The sequence below is a fragment of the Argiope bruennichi genome, chromosome 8, assembly GCF_947563725.1.
Source record: "Argiope bruennichi chromosome 8, qqArgBrue1.1, whole genome shotgun sequence".
NCBI lineage: Eukaryota > Metazoa > Arthropoda > Arachnida > Araneae > Araneidae > Argiope > Argiope bruennichi.
The window spans coordinates 65,387,110-65,407,356 of NC_079158.1; the positions used below are offsets into that span (position 1 = coordinate 65,387,110).

Genomic DNA, 20,247 nt, shown 5'->3' on the forward strand with positions numbered 1-20,247 from the left:
AGAGAGACGGTTATTTGACTTAATCAAAGTTCTATACCATCCCGTATCTCTGGGAATCAGTGGAAATGATATATGTGTAAAATTAATTTAATAAAATTCAAAAGCATCATTTCATATTTTAAATAGGAACCAAGCAAATCCTCACCATATAATTTATGACAGTGAATCTATTTTTACTGAAAGTTAAAAGCAATACGCATAAGAAAATGTAGCCCTCCAGCTCCTAAATCTCGTTTTTCGTAAATATTAATAACTAGCCGTCTTTGGCGACCAGCCGGTTCACCAACTTAAAGCTCGTTAAAATTTCCAATTAAATATTTTATATAACTTTTCTTTAATAGTTTATTAGTCAAAATATTTTTAAGTTTCAAATTTTGATAGTCATAATTTACTCATACTATTAAGCAATAAGACACCATGTATCTCTAATTTTCTATTAGTTGCCGTAAAATTTCAACTTTAAATTAAAGTGAAAATGATTAAACTGCAATTAATTTCTTAAAATTTTTTACTGAAGCCAAACATTTTTTTAAAAAAATATGAGCATTGGAAACAGAGCCATTCAGCACTTAAGTGTATTACATAATAATTTTTATAATTTATGTCATATCTCAAGAATTATACAATAAAAACTTCTCGGATTCATCACAAAATTCAATTTTTTGTTTTATTTTCAAAAAGCTTTAAACAATATTTTATTTTGTTTCGGCCTATAAATTTATTTTTTAAAAATATGAAGTCAAACTTTTATACAATCCTTTGATCCTAAGGAATCCTATTCTGCGAAATATTCTTGACACTTCAAATTTTAAGTAAATAAATTAATGTTTCTATCTTTTGGTATCAAATCTGGTCGATTTATTAAGTTTTGAACCGAACAGTTTAGAACAATCAACATTTTCATATTCTTAGGCTAATCAGTCTTGAGAAAAACTGGTCGCAAATTTGGGTACAATCTTTGAGACGGTCGACGACGTGGTCTAAAATTCTAATTCAAATTCACTATTCTAATATCATTATTTCAACTCAATATCTCCACCAATTTAACAAATGAGTATCCATTCTTTCATTGTCAATGGCGCAAAGAAATTTTCTTATTACTCATATTAAATCCAGATAAAATACGAGAAAATTGATAAAAAAGAGAATTACAAACCACTCCACAGCCGATCCAAAAGTCATTAAGTATAGATTAATCGACAAACTTTCCTCTGGATGCTATTAAGATGTACCATTAAATATCTTGTTATGATATCAAAGAACGTATAATGAATCTGAAAATGCTGAGTTAGCAATAGCTGCATCTTGCGTTAACTATGATGTTATAACGTTCTTGAGGTAGTTAGTTCAATTTAGTGTTTACTCTACTTTGTAACACGTCATTTCATTAATATTCACACCAATGCATGTTATCTGATTTATGTTTCTTATTAGTATTAGCTCAAAAAATAATTTCTTATCATATCAAGTTGTAAGATAATAAAGAAAATCTGTTACCAAATATTTTTCTATTAAAAAAGCAAAGAATTGATGACTAACTATAGCAAATGATTGTTTTAATTTAGAAATTTGATAATGGCTAACGCCAAGTAATTTTAATCAGCCAACATAGAAACAAATTTATGCACATATTAATTTCCAATCCTTTTTATTTAAAACTAGCAGCCTTTGCGACCAGCTGATTCGTCAGGAATATTGGCTGTGTTTATTATCACTTACATTTCATTTCATGTTCATAATTTCCTCAGATAATTTTATTCGGAAAATTGAGATAAATATTAAAACAACATTATCTTAATAGCTATACACCTGTTATGTTTATTATGTACGTAAATCTTTCTAATGGAATCGATTTTCATGACACAATGGTACAATTAAAAACTGAAGTGTCTGCATAATCTATTTGAAATTACGCATTGATTTTTGCTTTATTTTTAATTCAATTTTCCCATGTCTCCTGTAAATAGCACAGTTAGTGAGTAGAATCTTTCTTCTTTAAATTTAAACCATTGAAGAATATCATACTATTAAATATTTGATGAAACAATAAAAGTGGTTTGAATTTCATTGCAAAAAAATGAAAAGAAATATTAAAATTATTCAAAAAAAAGTATTTTTAACAGTCAAATTTAAAGGGTGGGTGAATCGGATGGCAATTAAAATTGTTATCCTTAAAAATCTATCTTTTTTAATTTTAAATTTGTTTAATAAGAAATTATTATATTAGATAATTCAGTTGCAGCAAGAATACTCTGGTATGATATGTGAAATTAAGTGTCGCCAAATGTTAATTATAAAACCTCTTAGAATATTTTAACTTTCTCTTCTCTTCTCTTTTATAAACACCTTCATTTCCTTTAAATTATCTTTCCTTAAAAATAATATCTTTCTGAATTTTCAAGCTACATTAAATAAATTTCATTTGATTCCTTAACATCTCAATTTGAATCTACACAGTAGTTTCAGAATTTTAAACTATGATATGATGATGAACGTGCCCATAATAACATCTGATCCATCAACTTTTCATACTTCAGCTCCAGTTCAGGGCTTCGACGACAAAAATATGTCCAAATTCACTTAAGTACAGGCATCAGATCTGTTGTGAAATCTTAAAGCCGAGATTTTACCAGTGCATCATAAATTACTGATACATCTAAAAGAAAAAGTATGCTTTAATATATAATTGTATATTTAGAAATATATATATTTTCTGTTTGTGAAGATTGTAAAAAGAAATATTCCAGAATGTGATTTGATTTGTAAAAATACAGTACAAAAATAAAATATTAAGAAATGCTAAAAAATATGTTACTATATATGTTGCTAAATTATAAAAATAAAATATATGAGATTTTAATTTTGATATTTAATTATGCTCTTGATAACTTTCTCACGAATAATGCGTACACAATGCCTTCTGACTTTTTATATCTGCTAACTGATGTACATCCTTTATGTTCCTAGATGGTGCATTCTATATATTGGTCAGAAATCTTGATCATTAAAATACGATTTCCTTCCTTTTAAGAATTTGATGTAAAAATCTCCTAAGAATTTCACAAATGCTATTCATTCTAATGCATCATGGGATACATACATAATGAACTGTTTAATTATCATTAAAAGAAAGCACAGATGAAGCACAGATCTTATCTTACAAAGACATGAAATAATTTACAAAAAAGACCATTGAAGTCTAAAGAAATTATGGATTTTATTTCACAGCAAGTTTAGTCCTACATTGCATCATGTAGCCATTTGGCTACACGTTCTTATTTACATTTATAAGCTTTATATGATTGTTCCACATGAAAATGAGCATTTGGAAATGCTTTATTAAATGCTTTTTGATAAACATTTGTAGAAAAGACTGATATATGACGATAACGGTATTAGAATTAAATTTAAAATAGAAACTTGGGAAAACATCAAGTAGGCTTCTGTATAAACTAAAAATAGCAGAAAAACATTATTTTTTACATTGTAAAAAAAAGATATGTTGATACAAAAGAACTTTTATTTTTATTGCAGAATTGTCTTAATATGATTTGTATCATTGGGATATCGTTTAATTCATAATGTAGCCATTTTGCACATTTTAATTTCCCAAAAATAAATAAGTTAAATCTTTTTGTAATAATTTTCCTAAATGATATGCATTCATTCAAAACTCGTTTTTTTAAATAAAAAGTCGTGCATTTTATGGTTAAACAGATGTTCCGAATAGATAACCTCGTATGTAATCAAAAGAAACATTAGATTTTTTTTACTAGTGACTTCCAACAGTTGGCAGCAAACAATAACAAATACAATACAAAGAAATTATAGATCTTGTATATCATTAAGGTGAATGATATACAAGATTCTGAATTATTTTATCTGATTATTTTTTCTGAAAAAAAACTACTTTAAGGGAAAATTCTTAATCTTGGGTAAGTTACAGTCCTAATTTTAGCTTGTAATCTTGAAATTCAATAAAGTGTGCATTTGTTCATCAGTGACTTAGTGGGTCAAGGCATTGTTCGAGAAAATGAAAAAAGGTTATACGTTTTATACTATGCTTATTTTATAAGCATAATTCGAAACACGTAGACCGATGTGTGGTCTCAGTGACTGGATTGTCTACTCGAGATTTTTCAGATTTTATTAAAGGGAAGATATACAATTTATGGCCAGTAACCCTTGAATATACACCTGGAAGTCAACTCATCCCTTTTTATTGGAACTAAATCATTGTTCTATCTCACATGGGTCAGTAAAGTATCATTCATTTTTATCATCGCACGTCCTTGAACCATAGTTGTGATCAGATACATTAAACCAAATACTCAGCTGTACTATCTACCCTTGAACTCTTCAGAAACTCTAGTTGAGGTTTGACTCCATCTCCTTTATATTGATAGAATATCATGAAAAAATTTTATGATTATCATCCTTTGTAAAAATAAATAGTTTCATCTTTTTGATCCAGTCTCTATTTCTGGAAAATTAATTTTTTCTTTGGTTATCAGATAGGAAACGGATCAGAACGAATTATATTTCCCGGTGTTTTCAGAAAAAGCGTGTAATATAGTCAAGTCAGCATCAATTGAAAAACGTCAAACATATCGCTTGAATTACATTTTCAAATCCGTTGTACATATTTTATTGACTTTATTACGTGATGGCAAGGTGAGGCATACCTGCGGTTATATATTCGAAGAGACTACTTTTCGGTAAGTTTTTTTTATTGGATTTTCTATAAAAAATTGTAAGGTAGAGAATTGCAAAATATCTTCGTCAAACTACTAAAATATATTTGACGTTCTATAGCAAATTGTATTTTCTCATCTTACATACCAAAAAAATTTTAATGTTCTAAGGTCTACCCCGGAGCCCGGTGAATTTGATATATTTTTAATGATAATTCTTTTTATGATATTTATAATAATAATTCTTTATATATTTTTTCTTCATATCTTTTTTTTTAATTTTTCTTAAGAATATGAATGATGGCATACAAACAAAAACAAATATATTGATATGACCATAACAACGAAGTGAAGGTAATATGAGTGTGTATAAATGAAGTAACGAAAACAATGAAAGGCTATTGGGATTTGTAATGTATATTTCAATATATTGTTAAAAGAAATAAAATTACAGAAAAAATATAATTATAAAAAAATTCATTTTTGAATTTTAAAGTTGTGTAAAAATATTATTACTGCATTAATATGTTGTGAACTTTTGATACAAATTATTAAAAGTCCTTTTTCCTGAGAATATGTTTCTGAAGAATTGATTATGTTCCTAATACAGTTAATCGAGACTCAACTATCTAATCTGTACATAGGTTTGAAAAATATTTTAATCATGCAATTTACAGGTATTATAATTTACATCTTGCAATTTACAGATAGTGTACTTTGCATCATAAAATTTACAGGTAGTAAAATTTGCATCATGCAATTTATTGATATTTCATGTTCATCTACTAAACATCATCATTTTAAAAATATATATGACGGACCAGCAAATGCGTAAAACTACGTTCAATTAATCTATGTTCTGCCAAACTTCAGTACGTGTTGCGACATTTATAAAAATGACCATTGCATTATATAAAGGGACACCATAGTAAATTTAATATACTATTTTTATAAAGTGAATACGTAAAAATGAGATTGTTTTTATATCTGATTCCGGGAATTTTAGTATATGATATTGTAACAAAAAATTCCTTGCAAAATCTGAAAATCAGTAACTCAATTGGTTCTTTGTAGTGTGTGTATGGCAAAACAGCCCAACAGTCTGAATAACAAGTAAAGCCGTTTATTCAATACAGGCATACAGACCATAAAACACAGCCGAGTGTACATAAGAGCAGCATTTACAATACGCAACAATACATAAACTGCAAATCAGTAGTAAACGCACCAAGTAACAGCAATAAATGGTCAGAGTATTTCGTAGAAAGAGAAACTTAACACAATTATTCGTTTCCTTCAAACGTCTGATCCGTTTACTTATTTGATTTTTACTCGAAGCCAACTCACGACTGACCATTTTATGACTCGATACTGCCTCAGTACCTGACTACTATCTTCCATTTTGTCGACAAAATCGCCAAGAATCTTCTAATATTCCGTGACTATTTGCTACCTTGGCAACCATTTGTCGAAAATAGTCGCTAAATTTGTAGCTAAGATCGGGAATCATCGGTTCAGCATTCATCAGAGCTGACCGTAAAACTTTCTTCCTTACGATGGAGCTACATGAGTTGGAAAGCAATATCGCAATATCGTATTGTTTTCTCGCAAAATTATATCTGATTGATTTAAAGGAAAACAGTAATTCACCCTCGTAATAGAATCCATTCCGTTTGTGACCCATATTCTATTGAAAAAATGATTTATTTTTTTATGCCTGATTTATTTCTGAAGTCTATCCTATTATTTCTGAAACAACTATTTTATATTCCCTGCATCAATATATATTTATTTATTATACTGCATAAAATCATTAAGAAAACAGCTTATAACATGCAAATTTTTATTATTTAACAGTAAATAAACATAAGGTGATGTTTGCACGTTAGATCGATTAAGATCTTCATAATAAGCCATTCAGTTAAGAAATATTAATAAAGCAATTAGATAATGATAAATGGCTATAATATATTATTATGAAAGTCTGTCCGAGTTAATAATAGATAACGATTCTTATCCCAAAAAAATTATGAAGCATATGACGTTCACAAAACCAGAAATTCCTGATATCAACAGCACAGGCAACAGCAGCTAGAGAACTCTCTCCGTAATGAGTGGCTCTTAAGAAAGAATTTACTCTACATTATTCGTTTTCATCTCTCGTTTCATCTATTTTCTCTGACGAAGTAAAGAATCTTCTGGGAAAATCCCATATATCGACTCCTAATAGAGATGCCGGCTTAGTTCCTTTACTTTCGAGAACCTTGGGGGGGGGGGGGGTTCTGATAATTCATCTCCAAGGCCAGAAGTTATTGAACTATTATCGATTCCGCATTCATTAAAATATCTGTAAATCCATTGAAATATCTGTAATTAAAATATGTGTTTCATAATATCTCTGTTATTATGAAACTTATTGCTCCAGGAAGCAATCATACAGAATTCTAACAGAATTTTCATTGCGCATTAGAAAAAATGCATAGTTGAAATAAATATCTCTTTCACACAGAACTCAGTTTAAAAAACGAAACAAAAATAATTCTTTTTTTTTCAATACTCTTCTTATTTTCACTATACTTATAGTACCTGATCACCAAACCGATTAATGACAATACTTTTAAAAACTCTTCAAAAGAAATTAAAACGATTTTTCTTTCAGTTTTCTATTGTGTTCACACCTCATCAGAAAATAATTTATTGAAGGATTCTTCTGATTACCATTGCAAATGCACTCGTAATGGTAATCAAAACTAATATGTATGCAAATTAATCACCTTTTTCCAATAAAATTCATTTAAAGAATAGATTTTTGAAATTCCCCGAATAGCAATGAGAATACAAAAATAGCGCTGGGAAAATAATGTTTAAAAAAGAATTATGTTTCACTTGAACAATTTTTAAGAATTGAATTCCAAATCCTTAAATATCGAGGACCATTATCTAAAAGAGATATTCGGACTTTGGAATGCGCATGGAAATGCCAATTTTAGAATAATTAAGTAGGACGAATTCTTGATAAAAGTTTTAATGCGGATTTTTGTATCAGCATTTCATTTTACTTTTCTTGAGTTTTCATAAAATTAATTCAATTCATAATATCGTATAAAATCATTAATTTTATTTTGATATTTTTCATTGTTTGAAAAGATTTATGTTGATGATTTTCAGTTGAATATTTGATATTCATTCGTTCAAAAAAATCATCAAAAAACGTTTGGATTTGATTGAATTTCGGAGTTTATGCTGTGCTTATCAGAAGAAAAGGGAATGAAGGAAATTAAGTTGTGTAACAGGATGTTAAATAGAATGCGTTATTATGTTTTGCCATGCGACTGTGATACTTGAATTTACTCCATCAGCGAAAACATAATTGGTGTATCTCACACATCCTATTGCAATAAATATTTTATAGTGTTTTTTTTTTCCTAATATGCGAAGTATAGAGGATGTATTGCAATCATTAAAAAATTTAAACTCGAGATTTTCACGAATTTCCAAATTTTAGAACTCTGCTTTCAGAAAACACCTCTTTTTCTATTATATCTTTCTATAAACACTATAACTCACAACCGATTTGAACGTGATGAATGAAGTTTAGCATATGGAATTTCGTAAATTTGGTCGTGGACAAAATTCTGTCCACAGATTTAATACGTAAAATAAATATTCTTATCAAAGTTTGAACTAAATCGGTCAAAGAGTCTACACTTTGGTATGCGTGTAAGTGCAATAATTCTTAACATTGAATTAAATCAATGAAATTCTGCATTATGGTCTATAAATGTAGTTCCATGTCAAATTTTGTTCCAGTCAGTCGGTAAAAAGCTGAACAATAAATTCAATATAACTGCCAGATAAACAACAATAATCTATATTCTTAAAATATCATCAGCCAGTGCCAGGCAATATATTCTAAGCTTTTCCCAAGAACCAAGTTTCATGAGTAGGGAGGAGTGTACGGCATTTATTGGAGAGTATGTTAAAAATTTCGGGGAAATCATTCCCGAACCATTGATTTCAGGTATATGCAAAATGTAGAAGCAAAATACAGCAATCACCAGACAATGCATCCTCATGTTTCTATATCTTCCCTCTAGATATTTTAGGTCTCTTTTAATTTCACAATTCCCCAAATATATACTTTTTGCATTATACCTGTCTTTATGTGGACTTATTAACACAGCAGGAAATTCGGGGCATGGTATTTGCTCTTAACTTTTATGTCTGCATTAAAATTTGGATGGGCCGGCGTCCTGGCATAGGGGTAGCGCGTCTTCCCCGTGATCTGGGCGTCCCGGGTTCGAGTCCCGGTTTGGGCATGGTTGTTCTTCTGTTGTTCTATCTGTGAGATGTGTGAATGTGCCCTCCTATAAAAAGGGGTTGTGCAAGCGAATGAGTGATGCGTGAGTAGCAAAGTCGTACTCTTGGCTCTAGTTGGCGCTGCAATAAAAAATAAGAGACGTCCCCCTCAGGCTTAAAATCGCTGTCTTCGTAACAGCGGGCTTGTCAGTGGCAAGTGCCATAAGAAAAAAACAACAACAAACAACAAAATTTGGATGGGAATTGTGAAATCTAATTCCTTTGTATATCAAGATGAATATACGTACATGGCCGATAATTGGAAAAATGCAATGAAAGTTATTGAACCAATCCAAAGATAGCATATGATTTTTTCACTAAAGTCATAATCTATATTAAATTTGCAAAATTCTGGCATATGGCTCATTGTCGTTCATATGTATGCATATGCAAACACTTTAACACCTCTCCATGCCCCTGCGACTATAATATTAACGATTATTTAAACAGTTGGGTGGACATGGAGAGTGAGAGTTGCAGATGGCTAAGCTAATGATGTGGAGGTAATGGTGATTGGGCTGATGATGTGGAGCTGATGTTGGCTGGGTTAAAGATTTTTAGGCTGCAGTGGGTTGCATTGGAGTAGGCGAGCTGAATTCGGTTAGACTGGTGAGGAGCTGACTTGCCTGGGTTAGAGCAGGAATGGTTGGTTTTAGGTTGGGTTGGAGCAGGGATGTCATGGGCTATGCAGGACTGAATGGAGTTGTCTGAGCTTGAGGATGCGCTGCGTTGGTGGTTGGAGTTTCCGGGCCTGGGTGGAAGTCTTGTCGTGCAGGTGGTGAGATGGGTTTTCCGATGTTATAGGAGTGGCGGTCAGTATCTGAACAGCTGTGACTCTTCATGCAGGAATTGAACCATTTTTCTGATCTTGGCCCTGCTGAGAGAGTTATCTGCTACCCCCTGGAGAACCAGACCTGTTGAAGGTTAGCTGATGGTTTCGTTAGGTGATAAGATGTAGTTAAAATGCATTCTGTTGCGTAGTGGAGTCATATGCATTTTTTTTTTTTGCCCATGAATAGGAAAATAAGATCATTAAAAATGTCAGTAAAATAGATGAATCAAATATCAAATGCAGTTTTAATACAGAAATGGCATATTTGCATGAAAATTTGGATTTAAATAATCAAAAGAAATGGGATTAATTTATCTATTCGGCAATACAAAAGATAGAACATTCCATAATGTAGAAATACTCTAAAAAATTGAACAAAGGCGTGAAATTAGTTGATGATTATTAAAAAAAATTTATCGTAACCTCAATGATGTGCTAAAAATATAGTTATTAAAATTTTCCCATTCTTCTTTAAATAACATATTTTTCAATGAATCAAGAAATCCAAATTTACATTTCTTTGGAAGAGAACATTTGACATATATTTTAAAACAAAACAGGTTTAAAACTTTTTCCCATACTACTACTCTTCTTTCGATTACTTCTTATTTAAATGTTTCTTAAGAAACAAATTCTTAATCACCAAGCCAATTAATCAAAAATAGTTAAAATAAAGAAATGATATAATATTTTTTCAAAATAGTAAATTTAAAAAATTCGTTCAAATACCAAATCAAAAATTACTGTATAGAAATAAATTACTGTATGGTAGATATAAACTAATATGTCCTCAAAGCACCGATAAAATATATGAAAACTGATAACCATTTCTTTAAAAAATGTGGTTTTAAAAAGATAACACAAAACAATATACAAAAACATGATGAAGGTAATATTTAAAAGAATGTAGAAAGTAATATTTAAAAGAGTGTAGAAAATAATATTTAAAGAATGCAGAAAATAATATTTAATGAGTGTCAGATAAAAAACTCTTTAATTTATTTATTTAAATGCTTTTGTCTAATATATTTGAATGCCCAATTGTAGCTTTCTTCTTATTCTAGCATCAATAAAAAGAAAAATATTTCAGGAAATTTTGATATAGAAATTTACACCACATTTCGGATTTTCATCAAAGAATTTTAAAATGAAATCCATTCGGAGTCTTAATTTGTATTCTTAAATTGCGTTGACTGTTCCTTTTTTTATTTTATTTTAAAATCTATTTATATCCCTGAATTCTTTTTTTTCTCATTGTTGATTGCAGATACTCTGTAGTATTTTTTAAGACATTTTAAAAATTATTTTCATTACTGTTGGCAACATTTCTAGATAACTCAGTTTCTTTCAAAAGAATCAGCTAAATGAGCTAATAAATTTCTGGCATTTTTAACTTTTCTTCCACGTTCCACTTAAAAGCAGTTCAAATAAAATGAAAATTATCCAAGCAACAATTTCATCCCATTTAACGAGGAGAACAACAATTTCCATGTATAAAAATAAAGTTTTGTTTCATTAGTTTTTTTAGAGATGGAAGTACAGGATTAGCAATAAATAAGTTACCCACTACAGATGGCTCTAAAATGCGGTCCTTTTGATCCAAAGAAAATAAAATTTGAATCTCAGATTATTCAGATGATGCGCTTTACATTGATTACTTTAAAAAAATTAGTATAAAAATTCACCAATAGATGGCGCTGTAACACAAATGGCATTTATTTGAATATATTAATAATGTAAAACATAATTTGCGTTACAGCGCATGTCTATTACCCTTTTTCTTTGGATAAAAAGAAGGCGGATTCTGCACAAACATTAGTTTCTTCTCTGTCCGTCATGTCTACGTTGCAAGAAAAAGCGCAACTGCTGAAATTATTCTAACAGAACCAAGAAAACTCCGTTGCAGCTCTAAAGGAATTTCGTTGTATGAAGCAGACACAAAGATGTTCACTGTCTCCAGGTTCCCTACGCAAGATCATGCAGAAATTTTTAAAAACTGGGCAACTTGGCATTCTTCCAGGTAGAGGGTGAAAAAAAATCTCGTCTTCCAGCGACGAAATTGGTGCAACATCGCTTGTTGGAACCAGCAGTCAGTCGCCGCATACCAGTTTGAGTTTGCCAGATGTTTTTCGTGTTCTGGATATGTCGTATTCAACTGTACGAAAAATCGTATGGCAGATTTTGCATTTTTATCCATACAAAATCAAGTTTGTGCACCTGTTGCAGGATAGGGACTCGGAGGTTTCGGAAAGCTATTGCACTTTAGTTCTTTGAACGAATGGTGGTAGACACAACTTGGCCATGGCACATTCTGTGGAGCGATGAGCCCCATCTTTGTCTCTATGGGCAGGTTAACACCCACAACAGTCGAATTTGTGAAGAGAAAAACCTTCACGTTATTCAGGAACAACTCTTGCATCCCGAAAAAGTGGCAGTATGGCGTGGTTTTACAGCTACCTTTATCATTGGATCGTATTTCTTTGAAGATATAACTTCAAATGGAATCTAAACCTGTTCCGTCACAGAACAATGGTAACATGATATCCCAACTCTTCTACAGTGTGAATGCCTTCAAGAATCATTTTCATGATGGTGCATCACCTCATATTGATCGTCGTGTAACATCGTTAATACAGCATTTCATAGAAGCACAAGCATTTCCAAATAGCATGGCCTCCTCGCTCATCGGACAGCACCCCTTGCGACTTTTGGTTGTGGGGTTAATTGAAGGACAATATCTACCGTCGAAAGCCATCATCTCTACCAGATCTGAAAAGACAACATTCGGCGCCATATTCTTAATATTCCGGCAGACTCACACTGCTCATCTATAGAAAATATGGTTCTCCGATTAGAGCATATTGTTGAAAATGAAGGAGGACATATTAAGCAATTTTAATTTTACTTTATTTAACAATTATAAACCATATTAAAGGGTTTTATGTGTATTACAACGCCACCTAAAGGTAAATTTTGTACTATTTATTATTATTATTATTATTATTTAATAAATGCAACGCGCATCATCTGAATAATCTGTAGTTCAAATTTTATCTCATTTGGATCAATAGAACGCTTTTTAGAGCCCTCTAAAGTGGGTAACTTATTTCTTGCTAACCCTTTACATATTTCCCATATAAAGATTTAAAAAAATATAATTTGTATATATAATGAAAACAAGACAAATTTCATTAAAAATATACTATCCCGAGAAATTTATTTCAAAGGAAATGTTAAAACTTCAATCAGAACGCTCTAGATTAGAGTAATGATAAAATACACTAATAAAAATAATGATAAGTAATAATTTTTGTACGGAATAGTTCCTAATACTTTTGCTGAAGCACAAAAATATCCGAAGAATTCCCAAACAATTCTTTTTCCCAGATGAGTTCTTTAAAATGAGAATTTCTTTAGAAATGTAATAAAATAAGATACTTTTTTCAGTTTTGGTATGTAAGGTTTTAAGTCGAAACTCAAATTTTTATCGTATGATTATCGAAGTCTGATCGACACAATGTATTCTAATTTTTCTGAGAAAATTTGTGAAGTTTACTTTTTTACTTTAAATTTATTTATTTTAACTCTCCAATGTATTCAAATTGAAATTGTTGCTTAAATTTTGACAGAAAATGTTGAAAACTTAAAATTTTTTTTTGTTCAATTTTTACATCAAATAATTTATTTTTTTTAATTGAGATTGCTTTGTCTCTAAAAAATATTATTATCGCTTTGAAGTTTCATTTTCACCGATATTTATTAGACAGAAAACTTTTGAATTCCCTAATGTGTTCCCGTCTGAAATGTTTGATTATTATTATTTAGCAAAATCATCAGAACATCGTCTTATATAGTGTTTCAAGAAGAAAATAGTTATGCAACAATAAAACAAATATAAAAACAGAAAAAAATGCAATATTTGAAAACTTAACAAATAAAACATTTTCCAAACAACTTGTAACAAAAACATTTTCCTGAAGCATGCATGTTTATACAATTTTCTTTAGTGAAATTTACAAATCAATGTAACATTATATCTTTAATTCTTAACCAAATGAGTACAAATAGAATGAATTGCCTTGTTTGCAATATTTATTTAACAACATATTAATGCATTTATATATTATCTATTTTCTAGCGGAAGCATTCCGCGTCTGCTCCGAAGATGGACAATGGCTTTGGGGCAACTGGACGAATTACACCCAATGCTTGGACCTATTGCCTCACGATCCGGTAAGTATGTTTCTCAAAGGTCTCCTTCTATTTCTTGAACAAGAGGAAAGTAAACTTGGAAAAGCATTTGGGTGTAATCTTTATCCAGAAGGGAGGGAAATATGCCATCAGATAATAAATAGCCTTATAAGAAGGACAATTGGACTGTGAATTTGATGTCTGATTTATTGAGGGATTAGATAGTGTCTAAGACGTTGATAACGCTAAGATAGTTTCTAGGCGTTAAAGGAATGCAATTATTCAAAAAATTGTGGATGCTGTACATAGTCTTTTCGATATACGAAAATAAAATGCAACAGTAAGAAACATAGATATTTTGAAAAGTTACTTGCTAAAATCAAAAATAAGTCAAAATAAATATTGTTTATAAAAATAAAACATATTTCCTAGTAAGAATCTTTTTGAATCCCGATTTTGACGAAAATAGAAAAATAATTGTTCTTTAAGACAAAGCAAATTCTGAATAATATTTCCCACTTAAAGAAATAACAAATAACTTGAAATTTTAATCTGAATATATCTAAATTGAAATCTTAACATATTTGCAATATATTTTTCATTTTAAAGAATGCTTTGAAATTTTCGTTTGTGTTTTCGCTTTGGCTCATTATTATGATAATGCTATTTTTAGGACATTGTATTTTAACATTTTTCTCTACTCACACAAAAGAAATTATTTTCTCTTTTTCATAAATTATTGAAATATATTTTTAAAAAACTTGATTATATTTAGCAATTCAACTTAAATTTTCTAATACAATTTCATGATGAACAATTATAAATATTAGGACAGCGATTCTCAACCTGTGGGGAGCACCCCCCTAGGGGGGCGCGAGGATACTAGAGGGGGGCTCGAGAATATCCAAAAGAAAATATTATTTTTAAAAATTATAAAATTACTTAACTGACTGAAAGGAAAGCACATATACACATAGAAAACAAAATACATTTCAACGTGTTTAATAACTTAATAAAGTAAGAAAAACTTACAAAATCAAAACTTACAACTTACTAAATTAAAAATAAATTTAATAATTATTAGTGACTTCTTTGGGCCTGTCTTGCAGAGCAAAGTTTTTCGACGGAAGGCTTAGTATTAGAAATAGCCACTCTCAGTTCTGTTTCTATATTTTGTCTTCAAAGAAGACACAGCAGAAAATACTGTTTCACAATGGTAGGATGTTGAATGGTAATAGAATGTGAAATGCCCTTGTTTTTATAGCAGAAAAATCATCCTTATTCCTGCCCAAAATTCAAATAGTGATTTATTACTAAATGGCCTTTTATTTTCGCCGCTTGTCGTGAAGTCTATGAATTTTTCTTCCTCATCAATTGAGAGTATTTCGGGAGTCTTATGAAATGGATCAATAACCCATTCGTAACTTGCTATCAGTTTGTCGTCAACGTGAAAATACTATTTAAAATTCTTTGCCAGCATGGCTAAATGATTTTTAATGGTTACAAAAACCACTTTTGCATGTTCTTTTTCAGCCTTGCAAGTTTTAGTACAATCATCCACATTTGCAAACATTGTTAGGTTTTTTGCTTTAAATCTCTGCTCTACAATTCCAATTTTCTAAAAAAAGCATTAACTTTATCACTCGTATCCAACATATGTGTATTTGCTCCTTGGAGGTGAAGATTCAAGTTATTTAATTTCTCGACCAAGTACCTTAATTTCATCACAAATAAACCATCGCGAAAATTCTCGGCCTCAGGTCTGTTTTCTTCTTGTAGGAAAATGGCGATTTTTTCTCTTAATTCATAAACACGTTGCAAAAATTGCCCACGTGATTACCATCTTGCCTCGCAATAAAATAGTAACGCTGAATGTACTTTACAATGTCTTTACAAAGTGCGAAAAGGTTCTCGATTTCAGGGGTCTCATTTTTATATAATTTACTACAGTTACAAACATAGTTAACACAATATTCAGACCAGAACTCATTTCTTTCGAAGCCAAAGCTTCTCTGTGGATCATGCAATGTGTGCACTGAGGCGATTTTTGTTTTACATGTGCTTGTATACTTTGGAATCTTCCGGACATTGAACGAGCACCATCGGTGCATATTCGGAGGCAATTTTTCCATTCTATGTTTGCCTCATTCATAAAATCATTTAAAATATCAAATAATGCGAGCGCTGTTGTTTTGAGTTCTATTGGTTTGCAGAAAAGTAGCTCTTCTACTACTGGCATATTATCACAAATTCGAACATAGGCAATTAAATGAGCATCTTTATTACTATCTGTTGCTTCGTCAAGCTATAATGAAAACAATTTGTCACGCAACTTCGAGAAAAGTTCGCACTGTACATCTTCAGCTATATCGCCAATTCGACGAGCAACAGTATCATTTGAAAGAGGTATGGATTGCAATTGTTTTGAAAAATTATCTCCAAACATAGTTTCTACAATCTCAATTACTGCTGGCAAAATAAGCTCTTCACCAATGGTGTGAAGTTTTTACATCTGACTATTTTATATGAACTTTGTAAGATGCAATTAAAGCTTTTTTATTCACAGACAAAGTTTCTTTAAAAATGATTTTTGGTTTTTATATGATTTTGATTCGAAAAATTCTCTGGGTTTGTTGACGTACCATGAAGCGTTTCCAAATGTCGTTTAAGTTTGTTAGGTTTCATGCTGTCTGCGGCCAACATTTTTGAGAAAATTATACACAGGGGCCTTTCTTCTTCATTTACTTCAGTACTGGTAAACCCACAATTTAAGTATTCTTGAGACTATATTCTTGATTTTATTTTCGGAACCACACTCGTCTGTGCTTGACTATCGTCTAATGCTTGCTTACTTCCCCTTAAAAATTTATCCATGAGTCTGCATAAATCTGCTGCTGTGAATATTTAATTTGGTGAATTGCAATTAACACGAAAACATATATAAAAAACACATTCAAGATAGATTCGATTGCGATTAAAGGATCGACTCGAATGAGACTGGCTGGAATTGAAACTTGCGTTGTCGAACATTTTCCTTCTTCCTATGAGAAAACATCTACGCATGCTGAAGACGGCATCGGTCGTGTGGATTTTTTTCCACAAACATTACTTTTTTTCTCTCTCTCTCTCTTTTGTTTAGTCACGCTTCTGTTTTATTTCTTTTATTATTCGAAAAAATGTATTCCCAGTTTCAAAGTTTAGCTCACCTCGCCTAGGTTAACTTTAATTAATGAATTTTTCTACTTTCATATTCTTTTAACGTTATCTCCTTGTTTGGCTTTCATTTCAAATATAATATTTATATTTTCCCCTCTTTCCTTCGCTTCATCTATTCACCGCCCGCTTGTCCCAAATGCAAAATGTGGTTTCTCGCCAATGTTGGCTCGCTTTTACTCTTATTTTGGCAGCTAAAAATAATTTAAAAACAGAATCCAAAATACTCAATATACATTATTGTTGTATACATTTTATTGTAAGCGGGGGGGGGGCGATGGAAATTAGAAGTGAACACTGGGCCGCGAATACTGAAAGGTTGAGAAACGCTGTATTAGGAGATTATGTACCCAATTTATATAATAAAAATTTACTATCAGATGGAATCTTCCATTTGATGCTTACATATGGCTTCAATTTATAATTACTTAAAATTAACCAATTAGATATTATAAAATTCTTAAAATATTATATTTTCATCGGAAGAGGTATATAAATACGTGTATAAAATTTAGTATTGATAAGTGAGGGAAATTTGATTATAATATTCATTTTCAAAATCATTAAATTTATAAGCATAATTGAGTCTAAATGAAAGCACGTAACATTATTCATATTTCTATACTTCTTTGAACATATGACAGAAATCAGTAAAACACATTACAAAAGTATCGAGATTAAAGGATAGTAAAAAGTTGCGAAAAACTAATCTAAAATATAATTGAAAGGTTATTCATAAATGTGTGTTTGTCTAGTTGATCAATTGCAGTTGTAAGTACATGTTTATCAGAATAAGCAAGAAAACAGAACTTTATTAAGATATAAGAGTATAAAGCTCACTTTCTGAAAACTATTAAATAAAACAAAATGCGTATGAAACGATTTATTTATTCGAATTTTAATTGTCTTCAAAAATTGCTAATTAATTCTCTATCTCTGCCTCTACCAATGGGGTTGCGGTTTTCGATTACACCGAAAAACCGTCATGTAAGGGGGTCTGTTGTACGTTAAATCCATCAGGCCAAACGTCCTGGTGAGGTGGGGAGAGGGGAGTGCCAACTCAGGTGTCGTCCTCATCATCTGACCGCGGTTCAAAATTACGAGGTTCGTTCCAAGATAGCCTTAGTGTTGCTTTACAACGAAACATTAATATAATTAAACTAAAACTGTCTCCACTAACAATAAAAATTTACGTGTATTCCTTTTTCGATAGTCAAGATATGAGAATTTTAATTATGTTTAGATATACAATAGTTTTCTGTTTAAAGCATGTTTTAATAATATTATCGAGTACTGCGACAATTAATAGCTACTTATTAATCTCAGATGTAAAAAATAATGATTTTTTAATTCCTTCATTTTTTTAATTTTATATCCTTACTCTTTTTATTAAATCAAATAATTATTTTAATTTAAAAACCCTCTAATAAATTAAGTAACTCTTGAAATATATATTTTAGCACAAAACTTCATTTCCGAATGATTCTTCTTGTAATTTTTGCAAGCCATTCTTTTATTAAACAAGCATGCAGGATTAGCGCAAATTTAATCATTTGCCTTTTAAAATAAAACATCAAAATCTGTGACAAGCATTGAAAACTTATATGCATACTAAGACGTATAAAATAGCACGAATTTTATAATGATCAAAATTTGAAGTTAAAACACATTTTGGTGAAGTAGACATTAAGACTAAGTTAAGTAAAAGATTCAGATGAAATCTCACATAACCAATAATCTCAGCGAACCTAATAGTCGCCAAATACAACTAGTTGGCTATAAAAATAATATCGAAAACTTGATTTATAATTATTAATTTGATAAGGTTTATTTTTTTATAAATATATATATTAAATTAATTCAAATAAAAATTGATGCCATCAATTTAGCTAAATGTTAACGATAAAGTGTATTCTCTTTCGGAAATATTGAATTTCAACAAACATTCTTATACTAAAAATATAATTATGTGAAATGTTGTCTTCATGAATGTGCAGAATCCTATTGGAATTCATTTGCTAGTATTATTTGATTGATTTACACTTTATATATTTTTACATGAGATTATAATTTATTGTCTAGATTCCCAATTGATTTAAATCAATAGAATATATTCTTTATATATTCTATTCTTCAGTTCTATAATTCAGAATATATTCTTTAGAATCAGTAATATTTGCTTTATATTTATGAATGCGCACTTTCGTGGTCTTACCTTTTTGGCCCAAAGATAAAAAGATGTCAATAAAACTGCATCGAAGATAAAATATTAAAAGCATCCCATTGAAATAGAAGGAACGCAGGGTAATTCAACACCTTACCATTCTATTTTTTTCAATAACATTCGTAAAAAGAATCTCAAAAATCACAGTGATTTCGCTGCCATTGGCAGAAAAGAATGTTCACTTTTCCACTAGCTTATTCTTTCTTTTCTGTTATGTTCAATCTGATATAGTGCTTATACATCAGACGAAAACTAAAGCAATATTTCAAACTGAAAAATCGAAACAAATTTTTGAAATCCACAAATATTTCAGTATTTTAAAAAGTTTTCATATAAACAATCGCAAAATATCTAGTTTCAGATATGTGGTGTTTAAATACTTCTTATTCGAAAGCTCTTTCATTTAAATTTTTCAAAGTTTTACTTTTAATTTTTTAATTATTAATTTCTGCATTATAAACAAAATTCTGTCATTTATCTGAACAGAAGAAAACATAATAAACATTAATAAATAACTAGAATTATAAATGCAGACAATTTTATACTTCGGAATTTATTTGCTTACTCCTGGCAACAGTAATAAAACTTAATAAATAGAATTTTTACTGCAGATTTTGAAGACAAAAATGCCAAATTATGTTTTGAAAGAGTTCGTTGTGAATATTAATCAAATGTTTCAAAATGTATCAGGTAGTAAAAAAATTTCCTTAACTTGCTTTTGTTTACATTTGGCT

General features: G+C 30.2%; 1 protein-coding gene across 1 annotated transcript in view; it reads left to right on the forward strand.

Annotated features, from left to right (window-relative positions):
- The window catches only part of LOC129980643 (corticotropin-releasing factor receptor 2-like), a 208,248-nt gene that overhangs the window by 2,228 nt on the left and 185,773 nt on the right, over positions 1 to 20,247 (forward strand). Inside the window, exon 3 of the mRNA XM_056091023.1 lies at positions 14,024 to 14,118. Coding sequence (XP_055946998.1) covers positions 14,024 to 14,118 — 95 coding nt within the window. The remainder of the gene's footprint in view (positions 1 to 14,023; positions 14,119 to 20,247) is intronic.